Here is a 19,557-nt window from a genome sequence, read left to right on the forward strand (position 1 = left end):
AACAACCTTTCATCAACCTAGAAGAAAAACTTAATGCCCGATTTAACAACCTGATTACGGCGGATATATCTCACAGTCGATCGTTCGTAAAAGACTCCAATAGGAAGAGAGATGAATCCGACCTCGGAACCTGTGACATTCACATAAATTATGTTCATCAGGGGACAGATGTTGTACCCAATGTCTTAGCAATTGGTTCAACAAATTAAACTAGAACCACCACAATTTTCTTGTACAAGATGACGGAACAAAAAAGCAAATAACTCAATCAATTGATGACTCAGTTCGGTGGAACCACACCTACGTCTGGAGGATTAAGTTCACAACCCAATAAAGGAAATTCACTATTTAGTAGTTTAGAAAAATTATTTTTCTATATGAACTTTTTCGGTTCAAAATCTTCAATGCTTTCAAAATCTCAATCTTTTCGGATATAACAATTTTAATTACTCTATCTATTGATGTTCTCTGATTTTAATTGCTATATGATTTTGCACGTTTGAGATGCCTCTTTTATGATCCAAATGTGTTATTGATTATGATTGGTTAAGTAACAACACAAAAACATTATGAAATATGACATTTTAGACCTCACACCAAATGCCAACCATCATCTATTGCGACAACAAATCTGCTTTGCGCATAGCTGCAAATCCAATTTTCCTTGAGAGAACAAAAGACAGAGAAATTGATTGTCATGTGGTAAAGGATAAAGTACTAGTTGGTGTAGTACATCTCATGCGTGTCACTTAAAAGGAACAAGTTGCTATATACTCACTAAGTCATTATACCCGGGTCCATTCAACAATCTTCAAGCCAAGCTAAGAATGATTGATATACATTCTAGCTTGATGAGGGATGTTAAATGTAATGGAGAAGAAGAGAATGTAACTGAACTAGTTGATAGAGAATCAAAACTGAAAAAATAACTAATTTCAAGTTAGTTATCAATTAGTTAGTAGTTAGTTACAATTGCTTGATATATAAGCATATGCATACTCTTGTACCAAGTGAAATTTTTTAGTTACGAGAAGCTGAATACCATTTCCTTTCATTCATCTCAATGCTTTTGACTGTTTAGCTTGAGTTTTAACAAACTACTAGACAACAACTACAAACTATGAATTATCAGTTATCGACTATCAACTATCAGTTATCTTTATCAAACAATGTCATGGTGTGTTAGAGTTAAACTATTTGGTGTATAATTATATATATTTTTGTTAAATGCACATTTCATTATGTTTTGCGTAAATAATATTTTGATTTTTTTTTGTTTTTTTTAATTTTAAATTAGTTTTGTATTACATTTTTGCTTATATTGTTGCAAGGAAAATATTTATATGGATACAACCATAATATATAGATTTACACACAACCAATCATATTTTTTTATGAGAAATGCTGACCAGCGCCCTTGAGATACTCTTTACGTGATTAAAGTAGTAATTTTTTATAAAAGTGCCTATATTCAATGCATTGAAAACACATTGGAAATTAAAATATTGACTTTTATAAAGAATATATATTTTTTATTTAATATATTTAAAGAGTGCCCTGAGAGCACTAGTTAACCAGACCTTTTTTTTATTAATTAAAAATTTAAAATAAAATTGTCTCTCTCCTCCATTAAATCAACCATCTCATAATAACAATTATTAACAAAATTAAATTTTAAATATTTTTTAATTTTTTAATTCTTTATTAATTATTCCTAAAAATATGGATTTAACTTACTATATAGTATTTCTCAAATTGCAAACAGTTCGTGATGATTAGAAATTAGAATGTCCGATTTAAAACTTGAAAAAAAAAACAACAACCAAAACATTATTAACACCGGAATGAAAGAGGATGAGATGTATTTGACGTAAATATTTTTATATTATTATATAGATGCCTTGGCTAGTTATATCTTTCTCATGAAAGAAATATTCGACCATGGTTAAGCAAGAAAATTCTTTAGTATTCATAAAAAAGCTGGATCTATATCGATAAAGCAAAATTAATATAATAAAAAATATTCAATAAAAATATTAAAATAAAATAAAATATGAAACATTCAATCATGGTATCATAAATCATAATGTTATTGTAAATTACCCAAAAACAACAATTTAGAGACAACAAACAACTGCTGTCACAAATGACAATCAACCACAACAACAACAAACAACTGTTTCACTTTCACATACACTCTCACTCTTGCTTTACCCAAACCGCTCCACCTGCTTCATAGCTAGCATCACATTCATTCTCAGATTTGCTCTACTTGCTAAAATTGCAGATGAAGGTAAGCAAAGCTTAGGCTTCTTTACTTCATTCCTCTTTCTGAGTTTCTTGCTTTTTCAATTTCCCTTTGGTTTCACTTTTCCTCATTAGGTATCTGCAATTATTGACATTTTCTTCAGCTTTGGATCATACACCATTTCATTATTATTTGTAGAAAGTTTCAGTTTATTTTTTCTTAATAAAGTTTACCTTTTTTGACTGATTCGTACAAGTTTGATTTTTTTTGGTTGTTAACACTTAGCATCAAGTTAGTACTTGTCAATTCCTTTCTTTTTCTGTCTTACTTCATCATCATTTGAAACTTCCAATTCTTACTTGCTAACCCCTTTTTGTTTGTTACTGTTGGAAACACAATGTTTGATTTGATCTATGTTTGATTTTAACTGATTTGCATGGTTTTCTTTTTAATAGATTTGTTAATGCTTTGTTCCATTTTCTAGGTGAGTTTATCTTGAAATACAAGTAACTAAGAATCATGGCACTAGGGAAGAGTTCCCGAGGCGATGGGAGGAACTCGTCAAACTACTGTTCGACAGTTCCGGTTGCTGTTTTTGTTGCATTTTGTTTAGTTGGTTTATGGATTGCAATGTCGTCCATTGCTCCAGATCAGGATCCAGTCATGGAGGTATCCGAGACGATTAATGAGGTAAAGAATATAGCCAATCAAACTGGTTCTACGAAATTCGAAGACAGTTTAGGTGATATATCAGTGGAATCGGCAACAAGAGAGAGCCAAACCTCAAAATCTCAGAGTGAAAGCCATTCTGAATCTGTAGAAACAGAAACAACGAATGGTCAAATTGATGATAATCAACTCAAAGGATCGGCGGAAGCTTTAGATGGAAGTAAATCTGACAAGAGCTTAGATGATAGCAAGTTAGTGACAGAAAATAGTCTCGGTGAGATCACGCAACAAGATGAGATTGTCGGCGAGTCTAAGGAGGAGAAGATCAATGAAACACAGTCAATGAGAAATCAAAGTACCGGAGATAGTAACGTTGAAAGTTTAGTTGAAGCTAGAACCGAAAATGGAACTTGGTCAACTCAAGCTGCAGAGTCTAACGAGGAGAAGGTCAATGAAAATCAGCAGTCAATGACAAACCAAAGTACTGGAGATAGTAAAGTAGAAACTTTAGTTGAAGCTAGAACCGAAAATGGAACTCTGTCAACTCAAGCTGCAGAGTCTAAGCGTGACAAGGAACCAGAAAAGTTTTCGATATCTATTGATAGCAGCAAATATGACTGGAAACTTTGTAATACAACATCAGGATCTGAATACATCCCTTGTCTTGACAATTGGAAAGCAATTAAAAAACTTCGAAGCATAAGTCACTATGAACATCGAGAGAGACACTGTCCCGATGAAGTTTCTACTTGTCTAGTTTCTCTTCCGGAGGGCTACAGAAGCCCGATTAGGTGGCCCAAAAGCAGGGAAATGGTAAGTAACACACAAACTGGATTCTGAAATTCGATAACTGACCCAATATAAATATTGAAGTTCAATATTTTGGTGCCTATTGCAGATATGGTACAACAATGCCCCTCACACAAAGCTTGTAGAATCTAAGGGTCATCAAAACTGGATCAAAGTTTCTGGTGAATACCTTTCATTTCCTGGCGGGGGAACTCAATTTAAGTATGGCGCTCTTCATTACATTGAATTCATTCAAAATGTAAGCCTTTTGCAGGTTTCTGTGTTTTCAACCTTTATTTTCGACAAGTCAATATAGCACATCCTTCTTTTTGATACATAAGCTTTTAAATTATGACCGTTAACTACTTAATGCAACGAGTTAAGCAAACTTGCAAATAATTATCTAGAAAATTTAATCAGCATGTTTCAATCCTGCTTGATATGTCCATTTTCCATCCTAAAATGGGTGCTTGTTTATTAATGCAGTCTCTTCCTAATATTGCATGGGGGAAGAGAAGTCGTGTGATATTGGACGTTGGGTGTGGGGTAGCGAGCTTCGGTGGCTATCTGTTTGAAAAAGATGTTCTGACCATGTCATTTGCTCCTAAAGATGTCCACGAGGCACAAGTTCAATTTGCATTGGAACGTGGAATTCCTGCAACGTTAGGCGTCATGGGAACTAAAAGATTACCATTCCCTGGTTCTGTCTTTGATCTTCTCCACTGTGCTCGTTGTAGAGTCCCTTGGCACATAGAAGGTGGTGCTAACATCTTGACTAAATTTTTCCGTTTCCTTGAATATGTTTATCTTTCCACTAATGTTTGTACAATGCAGGTGGCAAGCTACTCTTAGAGCTGAATCGTGTCTTGCGACCTGGTGGTTACTTTGTATGGTCCGCTACTCCAATTTATCAAAAGGATCCAGAAAATGCTGGGATTTGGAAAGGTAAAACCATTAAATCCAAATTAGTTTCACTCTAAAGGCTTGTTTGGATAAAAGAATTACATAAGGACTTATCATATAAGTGATTATGTATAAGCTATTTGTATAACAAAAAATAAAATGAAATTGTTTTATATAAGATATCCTAGGGAGCTTATGGAAGTACGCTGAAAACAAGTTGTGGACATGTCATATCATATCATATCATATCATATGTTGTTTCCATAAGGGCTTATGCGAATAGATAGACTCAAATAAGTCAATCCCAACAGGCTTTTAAGAGATACTTTTTTTTATTCGAGATGAACTTGAGTTGCTTTTAAACATAACCATTTTGTTGCAGACATGCGTGCAATCACGAAGTCAATGTGCTGGGATCTGGTGGTTATTGCTAAAGACAAATTGAACGGAGTGGCAGCGGCAATATATAGAAAACCAACCGACAACGAATGCTACGAGAATCGACCAAAAAATGAGCCACCAATGTGTAGTGAATCTGATGATCCAAATGCAGCTTGGTACATCTATTTTTTTGTTTTCTTGTTCAATATAGCATAAATTGCCTTCTCAAACACGGGAAAATGAAACTCATGAATATCGATATTGCTTTATTTATTGAGATTATTCGTGGTTGCTTGCTCTAATTTTTTATTTTCCAACTTCCATATCTTCAGGAATGTATCATTACAGGCTTGCATGCACAAAGTGCCAGTAGGTGCATCAGAGCGCGGAACAATCTGGCCGGAACAATGGCCGCTGAGGTTAGAGAAACCACCTTACTGGTTAAACACTCAGACCGGTGTTTATGGAAGATCTGCTCCAGTGGAATTCACCGCCGATTACAAACATTGGAAGAACGTCATTTCACATTCATATTTGAACGGAATGGGCATCAATTGGTCTTCAGTAAGAAATGTCATGGACATGAAAGCTGTTTATGGAGGGTAAGTTATTCTTTCTACTTCTCTATATTTTCCTTGGTCTCTAACCAACCTTGTCGATTGTTACTAAGTTTGCATTCTGTTGTGTTTTTAGATTTGCCGCGGCACTCAGAGCGCTGAAATTGAACGTATGGGTAATGAATGTAGTTCCGGTTGATTCTCCAGACACATTGCCTATAATATACGAGCGTGGATTAATCGGTATTTACCACGATTGGTGCGAGTCATTTAGCACCTATCCTCGATCTTACGATCTTCTCAATGCCGATTCTTTATTCTCAACACTTAAAGAAAGGTATGTTATGTTATGTTCACTATCCTTAATCATTACCGTTTAGATTTTTCTGAGCCGATTTTATATTATTCTCGGATTTAGGTGCAACATAGTGGCGGCGATTGCAGAAGTTGATAGAATGTTGAGACCAGAAGGATATTTGATAATAAGAGACAATGAAGAAACAATTGGGGAGATAGAGAACATGGCAAAATCTCTACATTATGATATTCGTTTTAGTTATGCTAAAAATGGAGAGGGTTTACTTTGTCTACAGAAGACATTTTGGAGACCAACAAAGGTTGAAACTCTAGTGTCAGCCATTGCTTAATTTATGATGCTTCACCTTCACTTTCCACTCATTGTTTTGACAGAAGGGTTATTTTCTTATTCTTTACTTCTATCCTTGCATTACTTATTTAAGAATGTCTCTTGTACAACAACTCTGTAATATAATATTTATTTATTATTATAATGTATATATCTGTGTTTTATTTTTCATTTAACTACTTAAATCTCACATCACTTCTCGATACTATAAAACACAAACACGACACAGACACGTCAACATCAATAATAATTAAAAAAATAAATAAACTAATGCAATTATACGGTATCAGTGTCGTGTTAAACATTGAAACATGTCAAACATAAACTAACGCAATTATATGTATCGGTGTTGTGTTTAACATTGAAACATGTCAAACACAGAAATACGACACGCCTTTGTTTAGACAAGTTTCAGTCAAGGCACGGTTTTCAAGAGGTGTTTATATATTGAAATACATGCCACCTGATTATGTTTCACCATCATAGAATTACTAATTCTTTTTAGTAACTTGGAAAATAAGTTTATGTTAGTTCCTTGAAAAGTTCCGATTTTTCAGGATGTTGATAAACCTGAAGCAAAGAAACAAACAGCATAGCTATGAAGCTACCTAGTAGCCACTAATCAAAATTGAACCACCCTAAAACACCACTTTCATTTTTAAATGCAATTTTCAACCTTTTTAAATGCATATATCCCTTCAATAACTACATGGCCTTTAAGCCTTAAACAAAGAGATGCTATAAATTATACACACTTCACTGACACCTATTACTTATATACACTGTTGTCGGAAAAACAGCATATAAAGTCTCCAACACACTTATTCTAATCATCCAACTTTTTTCATTAACCACTCAAAATCACCATTCTCCTCATGTTTGCATGATTAAAATTCAACTAATTAGGAGTCAAAGAGAAATTACTATTATTTTATTCAACAAAAATTTCTCACACATGCACATTCAGATTCTATATTAGTTTATGACACAATGAGAGCAACAACAAGGATTGCTTCACAGTTTAGAATTATCAAATACCTCTTTGTCTGCCATTTACACTTCTTTTTCCAACCAAACAACTTGGCATTCTCCCTACATTACTGAACATGTCAGCTTCCAAAAGTTCTCTAAACCTCTTTCTTTTTAAGCAGGAATAATCTCTACTCTTACACAATTCATCATCATCATCACCATCATCATCATGTCATGTTTTTCGAGGAACCGGTTTTTGTTCTTCATTCTGCTAACTATTGTTGTTGTATCAGAAGGATCAAGATTTCCTAAGGATTATTGGGAACAGATGCTTCCTAAGAAACTACCGACTCCTTCTTCTTCTCCTTCCAAAGGCACAAACTCTGCGTCTTCGTCGTCTTCCACAACCTTGAAAAAAGATAGTATACCTTCTTCGTCAGATGGAAAAGTGTAATGTAAATCAAAACTCATACAGTTATTGTAGAGTGGTGATTTCAAGAAAGCATCCAAATTTTGTAAAGGAATCTCTTAGATGTTTCTGACATGCTGCTTATAATTCAATCACGTTCTTGTAGATTTATTGATCTGTGTTTGAAGATAGTTCCTTGTAATTTGTAAAGACAAATGAGTATCATAACTCTTTACTGGATAAGATAAGTTTAGTGATGACAATAATTTAGCATGAATAAATATTACTTGTAATTGTAAAATCCCTTTAGAAACATTTCAATTCTGAGAAATCATCCTTATCATGTTTCCTTGAATGCACAAATACTATTTTGCAAGTTCGATGTGTTATTCACAAAATCATAGTAATTCATTTATCATTATTCCTTGTTCTGAGATTTCTGCTATGTGAAGTATTGATACTCCGTTTTAGACAAAGTACTAGTACCGGGTTATGCATCTGGTATCAGTACGCGTACGGTATGCCTATGGTACGTATCGAGTATGTACCTTTTTTTTTCCTGTTTGGTATGCGCACATGTACGATATATCAATCTTTGGCATCTGTATGTACATTGTACAATAAGAACACTCTGTAAAAGCACTTGCAATAACATGAAACATCAGTATTTATTATGTCTCCGATAATGTTCCTACTTTTTGATTGCTTTGCTGTGCCACAAAGTGAAAGTAATCAACAAGGCTTACAAATTAGTATCAACTAATCATCTTCCACCAATGAGCGACATTGAAATCTGATTTATGCTATATGAGTTAGAAGACTTAATGCCACTTCCACCGACGCCATTTTCAACATTGAAATCAGATGGTGAAGCTTTCAGAAATTTATCAGTTTCTTCGAAAGACAAATTTGAATTTCCCCATCTATGCTCTTCCATAACTAACATTCCTTCTAGTTCCATCGCCCCTTCTTTCATCGTAGGTCTATCCTCTCTCTTCAACCTTAAACACCTTTCTGCAATGTTAGCAACTTCCTTTATTTGCTCAACATTTGCCTCATCTATTATCCATCTATCCACAATATGAAGTAACCGACCGTCTTTCATCGACGAAACAAAGTAAACTCCAAGGCTTCTATCATCCTCTGGCCTATCAAAAGAGAATGCTTTTTTCCCTGTCAAAAGCTCTGCTAACACCACTCCAAAGCTATAAACATCACTCTTTTCTGTTAAAAGGCTAGTCTGGAAATATTCCGGATCAAGATACCCTAGTGTCCCTTTCACCAAAGTTGTTATCTGACTTTGATCAAGCGGAACAATCCTAGAAGTGCCGAAATCAGAAACCTTTGCAGTGAGATTATGATCGAGAAGTATGTTCGAAGTTTTCACATCTCTATGTATGATTGGTGTTGAAGCAGCAGAATGCAAGTAAGCCAATGCCCCAGCAGTTTCTGTCGCGATTCTCAACCTCGTTCGAAATCCAAGTTCTAAAGATTTGTTTTGATCATGAAGATGCTCAAAAATAGTACCGTTCGAAATGAATTCGTAAACAAGCAACGGAAATTCTGTCTCTAAACAACAACCTAAGAGCTTCACCACATTCCTATGGTTGATTTGAGAAAGCACAATCACTTCATTGATGAACTCTTCAACCTGATTTGGATCACTGATTTTGGACCTTTTTATTGCTACAGTTCTGTTATCTTGTAAAACTCCTTTGTAAACTGTTGACCACCTTGGCCTAAGATCTTCTCTTCATCAAAATTGTTTGTAGCTCCTTTAGCTCTTCTACAGTGAAGACTTTAGCCGTTTCGGTTGAACCTCTATGCTTTGCTATCTGTTGCTGTAACAACAAGCCACCATTTTGTTCAAAGATATGTTGTTCAAGTTTTTTGAGATTTCTTTTCTTCAATGCCCAATATGCATAAAAGCTTCCAATTAGTACTGCTATGACACTTGCACTCACACCTGAACATAATCACTTATGTATGAGATGTGCTGATTGGGAATCTAACTGATAACATATAGAGTGTGATGTGATTTCAAGAGAAAAATAACAATATACTCACTTAGAGAAATTATGAGGGTGATTTGATCAGTTTTGGTTTTGGGACTGCATTTTGTTCCATCACTTTTTCCATCTCCTTCATATCCTTTTGGACATGTGCAAAAGTAGCTTCCAGGAAGATTAACACATGTTGCCTCATCAACACAGTTGTTGAATCCTCGCATTCATTAATATCTAAAAATAGTATAAATTAAAAAAAAATTACAGAAGTTGCCGCCTTAACTAAATCAGCATAATAAATGATGATAAATGTAAATATCCTAAGTTCTTAGATGAACATAACATAAGACACGTCCATGTCTTTGACTCTATAATATGTCACATATTTAACACCTGTACTTGTATGAGACAAGCACATAGGACCATGATTTCATGCAAACCCATTTCAGCAATAAAGATCTATAACCAAAGTTATATAAAACTTGTCTGAAACAGCTGCGACAAAACAATATCAGAATGTGCTGATACCGTTACTGTTATTTCACACCCTGATGACGGTAACTAATGTCACAATTATATAACAGAATTAAGGGTAATGTTTTAACTAATTAACATTAAAAAACAGGAATTAATATTGAACAGTAACCTTGGCAACCATGAAGAAGGAAAGGATTTCCTCTAAATCCAAGAGAGCAGTTGCAAAGATAACCATCTCTATGATCAGTTGGATTATAACACTCACTGTTTTCAGCCTTACAAGCATAACCTGAAACATCTTTCTTAGCTTCTTGACAGGTTTTCTTCCCTACAGCCCAATTCAACACAACAGGTAACTCTTTCTTCTCTAACATGACTATATCCGTAGAAACAAATCTATATGCTCCATCTTCAACTACAAAAGCATAACCACAAGGATTAAAATCATCCACACCTACGGCGGTTAACATGTTTCCAGTTGAAGAGAAGTGGAGGTTGGTTAAGTTGAGTTGGTGAATTGTTTGGTTTATGAGTTTGCCTCTTTTGGCGTAACAGTCACTGGCTACTGGCCATGATACACGTAGCTCTCCGTTGAGTGAGATGTTTAAGATTGTTTGGTTACTGTGTTGTAAGAAAGGTGTTGCTTTGTTGCAGTTGATGAGAAAAGTGTTGTCTAGGGAGCAATGTTTGGTGGTTCCAAAGGGGAAGGGAATGGTTATGGAGCCACACTTTGTTGGACAGTTTGGTTAAGACATCGGTTGAGTTGTTGTGTTTGTGGAAAGGACAGCAACAATTACGATCAGTAGCAGAAGTTTTGATTTCATATCCATGTAGTTTTGTTGATTTAAGTTTTGATTTCATATCCATGTAGTTTTGTTGATTTTTCTGGTTCATATGGCCATATCAATCTTATGATTTTTTTTATTTGACCATATTACATAAAAATCTTGCCCAGATTACATCATATGTTTTTCTTTTGACACTATCTTTTTATAAATTTTTTTGATGTACCGACTAATTCAAGATGATCAATCCCAATAACTATTAGTGAGGGTTCCGTTTAAAGTCAGTAAAAATCTATTTTTGAGAGGAACAGACTTTCAAGACTCAGACCTTCACCACTAAACCAACACCACTAAACCAACTCTCTTGACACGATATTACATCATACAAACAGATATGCATGTCAATGGAAGAAATTCTATGTAGTTGAGATATGCATAAAATGGCTTCCATGTCTCTTTCACTAGAATTTTTTAAACAAGGCGCAAATAGAATCAACAAATCACTTGTATATTGTCTTCTCCTTTATCAACTAATTTTTCTTCTCTTTCATTTTCCTCAACAACAATTGTTTATACTTTTATTTTTTTTCTTCACCTTCTATTTCAACAATACTTTTTTTGTCTTTATTTTCTCTATTACTCTTTCAAATTATCCCTTCGCGTGGATTTTGTATGATGTGTTAAATTGAGTTGAATATTGGGTTGAATATCTCCCTTAGACTTAGGACGTCCCGTGATGAAGTCTCATGAAAGATCTTCCGCATTAGGAATTGAGAGAGGTTGTAACAATCCTCTTGGAGTAGTTGCTGCATACTGTCTCTGACAGATGTCACAAGACCTCACATAATCTCTAACTCTCTTCTGCACTCCCATAGGGGTTTCATGGGATTCCTGCAGTAACAAGGGAATAGAAGGTGAAGTTCGAGGTAGAACCAAGCGACCATGATAAAATAGTATGTCCTGTTGTATAGAAAATCCAGCTTTAGCCTCAGGATCTTGCTTCAATTCTGCTAGCGTTCTCTGAATGTCTGCATCTTGTTTTACTTCCTGTAATAATTTGTTACTGCCCAACCAATTAGGATAACATATTAGAGTTGCCAAATCCACTTCATCATAACATCTCGATAAAGCATCTGCAGCTTTATTTTCCAACCCTGGTTTATATTTCACTTTAAATTGGTAGCCAAGAAGTTAGGCCAACCAGCATTGTTGACCAGGAGAGGAAATTCTCTGTTGCAAAAAATGTTTCAAACTCTTATGGTCGGTGTAAACCATAAACAGTTTACCTAATAAGTAATGGCTCCAATATTGGATTGTAAGGACTAAGGCCATCAATTCTTTTTTCATAGACAGATTAGGACAGGTTATTGCTAAAGAAAGCTATTGGCTGTCTATTTTGCATAAGGACAGCTCCAATTCCTCTTCCTGCAGCATCACACTCTACTTCAAATGCCAAAGAAAAATTAGGTAAAGCCAACAGCGGAGAAGTAGTCATGATCTGTTTCAATTGATTAAAGGCATCTGAAGCTTATTGTCCCCATGAGAAATTGTCTTTCTTTGTCAATTCAGTTAGAGACTTGGCGATTTTACCATATTTTTTTACAAATTTCCAGTAGTACCAGTGAGACCTAAGAATCTGCGAACTCCTTTCACATTCCTAGGTTTTGGCCATTCCACAATACATCTTATATCTTATCTTTTCTGGATCCACTGCCACTCCGAGTTTGATATATTTTGCCTTTGATGGACAGACTTTAAGACCCAACGCCATTGTAATTTCAGGGGAGATGAAGCTATGACTAGCTCCACTGTCAATCAACACCATCACCTCCACGTTGGCTAACTTCCCTCTTATCTTCATAATGCGAAACTCACCCATGCTTTCTAGGACTCCAATCACCTTTCATTCTGCTTCGATTTCTTCCTCCTCCTCCTCCTCAAATTCTTCCGCCTCCAAGGTAACAATCTCCCCTTCCTCGTTCAACACCTCTCCATCACCCAAAAGTAGCACACGTATGGCTCGTTCAGGGCATTTGTGTAGGGTCAAATGAAACTTCCCACCGCACTTAAAACATAGGCCTTTAGCTCTCATTTCTGCCACCTCTTCACTGTGTAAGCTTCGAACTCCCTTCCATCGTTCTGGTGGCCTATCGTGACGGTCGTTCTCCATTTTTTTTTTCTGTCAAATTCAGCGATGTTGTAGGATTAGGGCTTGACCCGATAGAGCCCATTTTCTGGGTCGGGTTGGACTTGGACCAACCTGAGTTCGAAAAACGTCTTGGATCTTTTTGATATGCATGATATAAATATAAATTAATATTGATATATCACACTACTGTAAATGAATTTGATGTAATACTCAAGAGAAACAAAGTCACTATTACATTATAACTCTTGCAAATAACAAAACCAGACATATCAACAACTTGCATAACTTGCATAGTAAGGAAAGCTTGATTAGGAGAATCTCATAAGTCCATCACTTGATATTGTAACACCCTTACTGGATCAACACTTGTAACAGCATCATCCCAATTCCCATTTTAGCTTAAAAGATAATATCTTTTGGCACTCCCTTACAAATGAAAGCCATTTAGACTAACACTAGAATACCACTTAGGACCAGTTTGTTTTGACTTATTTGAACTCATACATATACTTTTGAAACTATATGGAAGAACTTATGAAAACCATTTATGACACATGTCTATTGTTTTCAGTTTATTTCCTTAAACTCTTTAAGATAGCTTATGAAAATAGTTTGACTTTATTTTATCTTTTATTATAGCAATAGTTTATAAGTCCTAATTTAGCTTAGAAGATGATATCCTTCACAATGGTCACTTAAAAATTTAGCCTATCAACTAATAAACTTATTATCTTCCACCGATCACTGACATCGAAATCTGGTTAATGCTATACGAGTCCGAAGAATTAATGCCACTTCCGCCCACATTATCTTCAACATTGATGACAGATGATCCTGCATTGAGCATGTTTCCAGTCTCTTCCGAAGGCAAATAGTCACTTCCACAACACTGCTCTTCAATAACCAATATTCCTTCTAGTCCCATTGCCACTTCTTTCATGGTCGGTCTTTCCTCGCTCTTCACCCTTAAACACCTCTCTGCAATTAGGGCAACTTCCTTAAGATGCTCAACATCTGCCTCATCAATATTTTTGTCCAGAATATGAAATAACAGACCTTCTTTCATTGAAGAAACAAAGTACAGTGCAAGGTTTCTACCTACCTCTGGCCTGCCAAAACACAATGCTTTCTTTCCTGTCAGCAGCTCTGCTAAGACAACCCCAAAGCTATAGACATCACTCTTCTCTGTTAACTGGCTTGTTTGGAAGTATTCTGGGTCAAGGTACCCCATTGTCCCTTGCACTAGAGTTGTTATCTGAGTTTTATCAAGAGGAACTATCCTCGAAGCTCCAAAGTCGGAAACCTTTGCAGTGAGATTCTCATCTAGGAGTATATTTGTAGATTTCACATCTCTATGTATGATTGGTGTAGAAGCCGCCGAATGCAAGTATGCCAGGACACCAGCAGTTTCTTTTGCTATTCTTAGTCTTGTTTTCCATGTAAGCTTTAAGGATTGACTTAGATCATGAAGATGCTCGTAAACAGTACCGTTGGAAACAAATTCATAAACAAGCAAGGGGACTTCTGTCTCTAAACAACAGCCCAAGAGTTTTACCACATTTCTATGGTTGATTTGAGAAAGCAGGATCACTTCATTGACGAACGGTTCAACCTGGCTTGGGTCATTGATTTTGGACTTCTTTATTGCTACGGTTATGTTATCCTGTAAAACTCCTTTGTAAACTGTTCCCTGACCACCTTGGCCTATGATATTTTCTTCATCGAAGTTGTTGGTTGCTTTATTTAGCTCCTCAGCAGTGAAGACTTTAGTTGCTTCTACTGATCCTCCATGCTTCATTAGCTGTTGTTGTAAGAGTAAGCCACCGTTTTGTTGAAAAAACTGCTCTTTAAGTTTAATGAGCTTTATTTTCTTCAATGCCCAATGTGCATAAATGCTTCCCATTAGTAGTCCTACAATGCTTACACTGATACCTGACATAAACAAATGAAAAGATAAACATTTTCTCTTACTCATTGATTTGGAACCGTGATGCAGTAATCTCTCTTTGCCTAACTTGTTGATGTTTCAAATCAACTTCATTTTGTCAAAAACATTAGTCAAAATCTTACAAAATGTCACTGTTCTGGTCTTGAAGGACTCAATTTCTTGGCAAACGAGTTTGAGTTCAGAGCAACAATTTATAACATGGATTAAAATTGCTGATTGCAAATGAAATATATTTCAAGTTTCAATAATTTTCATTGTGAACGTAAAGATGGTCGACATTATCTTGTTATGAATGATTCCAGAATAGAATGTACTCACTCAATGCAATGATCAACATGAGCTCTTTTCTTGATTTGAGACTGCATCTTGTTCCATTATTTTTCCCGTCTCCCTCATATCCTGCTGGGCATTTACACTGATAGCTTCCATGAAGATTTTTGCATCTTGCTCCCTTAACACAATCATTGGATTCCATGCATTCATTAACATCTAAAGAACAATTTGTCAGTTTCAATTTCTGTTTTCACAAGGCAGTGGAGTTTACAAAGAACAATAGTTCTTCCTATGTAAAACTATAAATAAAATAAAAAATCCAATTTAGCCAGAAAAACTGAAATTTATTCCAAACAATACAAAGACCAAATTTAAGTGTAAGTAATTCGAGACGGAGGATAGCAACCAGATGGTAAGTCAGTATAATATGTCACTTGAGAATAATACCTAGGCAACCATGATTGAGGTAAGGATTTCCCCGGTATCCATTAAGGCATTTGCAAAGGTAACCGGATTTGTAGGTTTGTGCATGGTGACATGTACTTTTGTCAGCCTTACATGCATAACTTGAAAGATCCTTCTGAGCTTGCTGGCACGTTTGGTTCCCTATTGCCCAATCCAACACCACTGGAAACTCTTTCTTCTCCAACCTGAGGAGGTCTTTGTTTGCAAACTTGTATCCTCCATTTTCAACCAAAAACGTATAACCACATGGATTGAAGTTATGCACTAACGACGGATTGTGGAATATGCTTTGAGTTGCATAGACTACATCCTTAAACACATGACCGTGGGGTATTGAAACCTCGCAACAGCCAGTGCCAGAACAAGATTCATTGGCGCCAATATCATGAAGCCTGTCACACAAAGCCACACATCCACTGGTGTAATGTTCTCCACCAGAATCCAATGCAAAGAATACTCCAAATGCGTCACAGCCAACCGCTATCAACTTGTTTCGAGTTGGCGAGACAGGAAAATAAGTCATTTTGATATCCTGAATTGTTTGGTCCACGAGTGTACTGTTTTTAGTGTAGCAATCGCTGGCTACTGGCCATGCAACGCGCAGTTCACCATCAAGTGAGATATTTAGGACCCTTTGTTTAGTGTTTGGCAAGAAAGGTACAAGTGCTGTTGAATTTGATGTAGTTGAAAATGTTTTGTTGCAGTTGATGAGAAATGTGTTGTCTAGGGAACAATCCTTGGTGGTTCCAAATGGAAAAGGAATGGTGACCGAGCCACACATTGTTGGACAGTTTGGAAGTGACATCGGTTGATTTGCTGCTTTTGTATGAAAGACAGCAACAACCAGCAGCAGCAGCAGCTGTTTTGAGTACTGCACAGCCATGGCTTAACTTGCTATTTTTTCTGGTTCATTAGTTATACATATATTATATATACAAATTCTTGGATTTTGTTTAATTAGTATTTATTTCTTCTAATTGAATTTAGTGCTATTTAAAAAGCGAAAAGTTAAAATGGCTGATTCTTCTTGTAAGGAATGGAATGATCAAATTAAACATGGTTTTGTCTAATATTAATCATTAGTTATAATGAAAAAAATATATTTGTATATGCAAGGTGACCCATGCTATTAGACGTACGATTATTGTGATTAACTGCATATATGCAAAGTGGTCCATATTTTTCCATAATTTGGAATATATATGACTCTGAATTTTTGTATATATCATCTCCGACTCCATCTAATGCAGGACATTTTACTATTCACGCTTAAATTTCCAACATGCAGTTTTAATTGGGTAGTTTTAAACCAGTTAATTAATCCATGTGCCATTAAGAATAGTGAATTATGATTTGTACATGTAAATCATGATTTTTGTTCTCCTTTTAATAGCTACTCCATTGTGAATAGAAAAAGTGATAAAATGTCGCATAGCTATAAGGTATTGTAAAACGATATTTGATGGCTTTGAATTTACACTACTTCTGTCTCTCTTCAGTGACCTCTATAAACTATTTGAATGACAGATTATACTATATTAACAAACAAAATACTAGTACAATTGGTTAGATGTAGTATCAGGAGTATGTTTAATATTATAATAATACTAATCAAAAGAGAAAACAAAAAAAAAAAAAAACAAAAAACAGAAACATACGTCTAACCAAACCACAAGGCCGAAGACAAAAACTCAACAAAAGGCCGAAGACAAAAACTCAACAAATTAATAAAGAAATCTGAGAAGCACCAACACCAGTCATATTCCAACACCAACTCCAACAGCGACAGACTGGGCACCAGCTAAATCCACCAAAGAGGAAAAAGCGACCTAGCCATCGGTCGGCTGCACAAGACATTATCAGGCCAAATGCAAAATGGAGTCATTTCCTATTCGGGATGAGAACAAGAATAACCACCCGATCTAATCAGAAACCACTTTTTTGAATCTTCTCCAATAGGTATATAGGTCACATTATGTCATATTAGGAGCATTCACATGAGGAGGAGCATCTATTAAATACTCCATCCTATTTTAAGATCAGTGGTAGAATGATTTATTTTAAAAATTCACACATCTCTTTTAATTTTAAAATTTAAGAAAATATTTTGTTTGAGGTAATTGTTACTGTTCCGTTCGAGAATCAGAAGTAGATGCAGTTGGAAAAGTGATGATCTTGAACAATGGCTTCAATCTCCTCTACAGTGGTGCGAGGTGGACCTGCATGATTAAAATTTTAACGCCCAAGTCAATTTAAGATTCAAGATGAGTGTAGTGAAAAGTGGAGATCAGAGATTGTACATTGCTCTTTGCTTGTGAACTGATTTTATACCTTGAGGCAAGTGGAGATGATTTGAGATGGATTGAGCATTAGCCATTTAGACCTTTGGGAAGTCCATAACAGTTGCCCCCAAAACTTTGTCAGACATTGAAGGTGTCGAGGAAGCCTTAAGTGATGTTAACTGGCCTCTAAGACGTGGTTAGAGGTGAAAGGAAACTAAAACATTTGGAATCAGCTTAAAAATCAGTGAAGATCAAATGCATTAAATGTTGTCTCATCATTGAAACACTTCATAACCTTTTTCTGGCACGTGCAGTGACGTAACAAGCCCGGGTAAGACACAGTTTATAGTGCACTTGAGTGCACTCGAGTTAGCGTGTATCCACGAGGAGAAATCTAATCGTTGATCTTATGACTTCATTCTCTAGTTGGTCTAGACCCTTCAGTTGTCGCTGCTTATGAATGGGGTGAATTGAGTATTTGAAACTTTTTGTAACCCTTGACATTTAAACTTACAATCACTTTTTTATAATGCGTCTTCATTTCTTCTTCTTCTCCAAGAGCACTACTAGAAGCGATCTTTAGTGTTTTGCTCAAATATTTTTCATTTCTTCCTCTTCTTTTGCTTCATCAATTTCACATAACCAGATATCAACAAGCTTTTATCTTTAGCATTTCTTGTTTTTCTATTCAGGATGAATGATAATACGGTTGACTTAGTGAGCGATTCTAAAGTTGAAACTCCATCTGCCTCTATAATAGAGGTATCCCCTGATACTCATTTCCCTTTTCTTGGCATCAATCACTGAGGTCCCTATGCCCCTATGTGTCTTAACATAAGAGAAAATACAAGCCAATTTGCAAAGTAGAGAACATGCTAAGGATTACATTCAGCTTCACGTGAAGATATATGATTGTGAGCCCAACGATGCTGATGTGAAAGTCCACATGGATCTTCGAGATCATTCGGATGTGTTGGAGTATCAATGGATGGATACAAATATAGTGGGTGTCGCAACGCAAAAAATATCCGAGCGTATCACATGCTCGAAATACAATAGAGTCGCCACCAAACTTTATTTATTCCAAAAGGAAAGAGAAATATCAATAAAACCCTCAAAGAATGACGACATGGTCATCGCTACCAAATTAGGGTTCGGGAGTCGGTTATGCAAGGGGAAAGTATTAACACCCCTCACACCCGTTATACTCAACGGGACCTATTTAGTTAGTCTTGTGAACGAATGTTAGCGTGATGTTTACTTGCAATCTTCTACTTATTATGCGAAAGAAAGAAGGAAATGTTTTTTTAAGGTTTTTTATTATTTTGCTCACTAAAATTTCAGAATCTTGTGCCTACGTATCCTCAGGTGCAATGGGAAAATCAGATCTTTGTAGTTCAGGGTAGAAAATCATGAATGTGTTCATTGATTTTAATTGCGAAAAAGAGTTTAGTCGCACTTAGTAGAAAGAAGGCTCAATGGTTAAGAATGGCTTGCAGTTGAGCGATGAAATGTTTGTTGATGAAAGATTCGCGCTTGGGCGAAAAAGTTGTTAGAAAGGAATCCTTCTTGGACGAAAAAGATAATTTGATGAGTTG

General features: G+C 35.7%; 2 protein-coding genes and 1 pseudogene across 2 annotated transcripts; 1 reads left to right on the top strand and 2 right to left on the bottom strand.

The window, feature by feature from the left end:
• Positions 1-2,106: 2,106 nt before the first annotated feature.
• On the top strand, positions 2,107-6,364 carry LOC131661363 (probable methyltransferase PMT24). The gene is made up of 9 exons (XM_058930894.1): positions 2,107-2,293; positions 2,733-3,730; positions 3,816-3,965; positions 4,193-4,463; positions 4,541-4,651; positions 4,992-5,166; positions 5,323-5,592; positions 5,684-5,884; positions 5,966-6,364. The coding sequence occupies exons 2-9, from the start codon at positions 2,768-2,770 to the stop codon at positions 6,192-6,194; spliced, it is 2,370 nt and encodes a 789-aa protein (XP_058786877.1). The 5' UTR covers positions 2,107-2,293; positions 2,733-2,767; the 3' UTR covers positions 6,195-6,364.
• A 1,789-nt stretch (positions 6,365-8,153) lies between these two features.
• LOC131661364 (wall-associated receptor kinase 3-like) lies at positions 8,154-11,651 on the bottom strand (annotated as a pseudogene).
• A 1,675-nt stretch (positions 11,652-13,326) lies between these two features.
• On the bottom strand, positions 13,327-16,560 carry LOC131655684 (putative wall-associated receptor kinase-like 16). Its single transcript, XM_058925516.1, has 3 exons — positions 15,660-16,560; positions 15,258-15,428; positions 13,327-14,923 (listed from the first exon to the last, which is right to left on the bottom strand). Exons 1-3 carry the CDS (start codon positions 16,558-16,560, stop codon positions 13,719-13,721), a joined length of 2,277 nt encoding a protein of 758 aa, XP_058781499.1. The 3' UTR covers positions 13,327-13,718.
• Between the last annotated feature and the right edge of the window lie 2,997 nt (positions 16,561-19,557).

Source organism: Vicia villosa, linkage group LG3 (genome assembly GCF_029867415.1).
Source record: "Vicia villosa cultivar HV-30 ecotype Madison, WI linkage group LG3, Vvil1.0, whole genome shotgun sequence".
NCBI lineage: Eukaryota > Viridiplantae > Streptophyta > Magnoliopsida > Fabales > Fabaceae > Vicia > Vicia villosa.

Coding starts and splice junctions, on each gene's coding strand:
- LOC131661363 (XM_058930894.1), top strand. CDS start 2,768: ATGGCACTAGGGAAGAGTTCCCGAGGCGATGGGAGGAACTCGTCAAAC. Junction 3,966..4,192: donor ACATTGAATTCATTCAAAAT/GTAAGCCTTTTG, acceptor TTATTAATGCAG/TCTCTTCCTAATATTGCATG. Junction 4,652..4,991: donor AAATGCTGGGATTTGGAAAG/GTAAAACCATTA, acceptor ATTTTGTTGCAG/ACATGCGTGCAATCACGAAG.
- LOC131655684 (XM_058925516.1), bottom strand. CDS start 16,560: ATGGCTGTGCAGTACTCAAAACAGCTGCTGCTGCTGCTGGTTGTTGCT. Junction 15,429..15,659: donor CCTCAATCATGGTTGCCTAG/GTATTATTCTCA, acceptor ATTGTTCTTTAG/ATGTTAATGAATGCATGGAA. Junction 14,924..15,257: donor CATGTTGATCATTGCATTGA/GTGAGTACATTC, acceptor TGTTTATGTCAG/GTATCAGTGTAAGCATTGTA.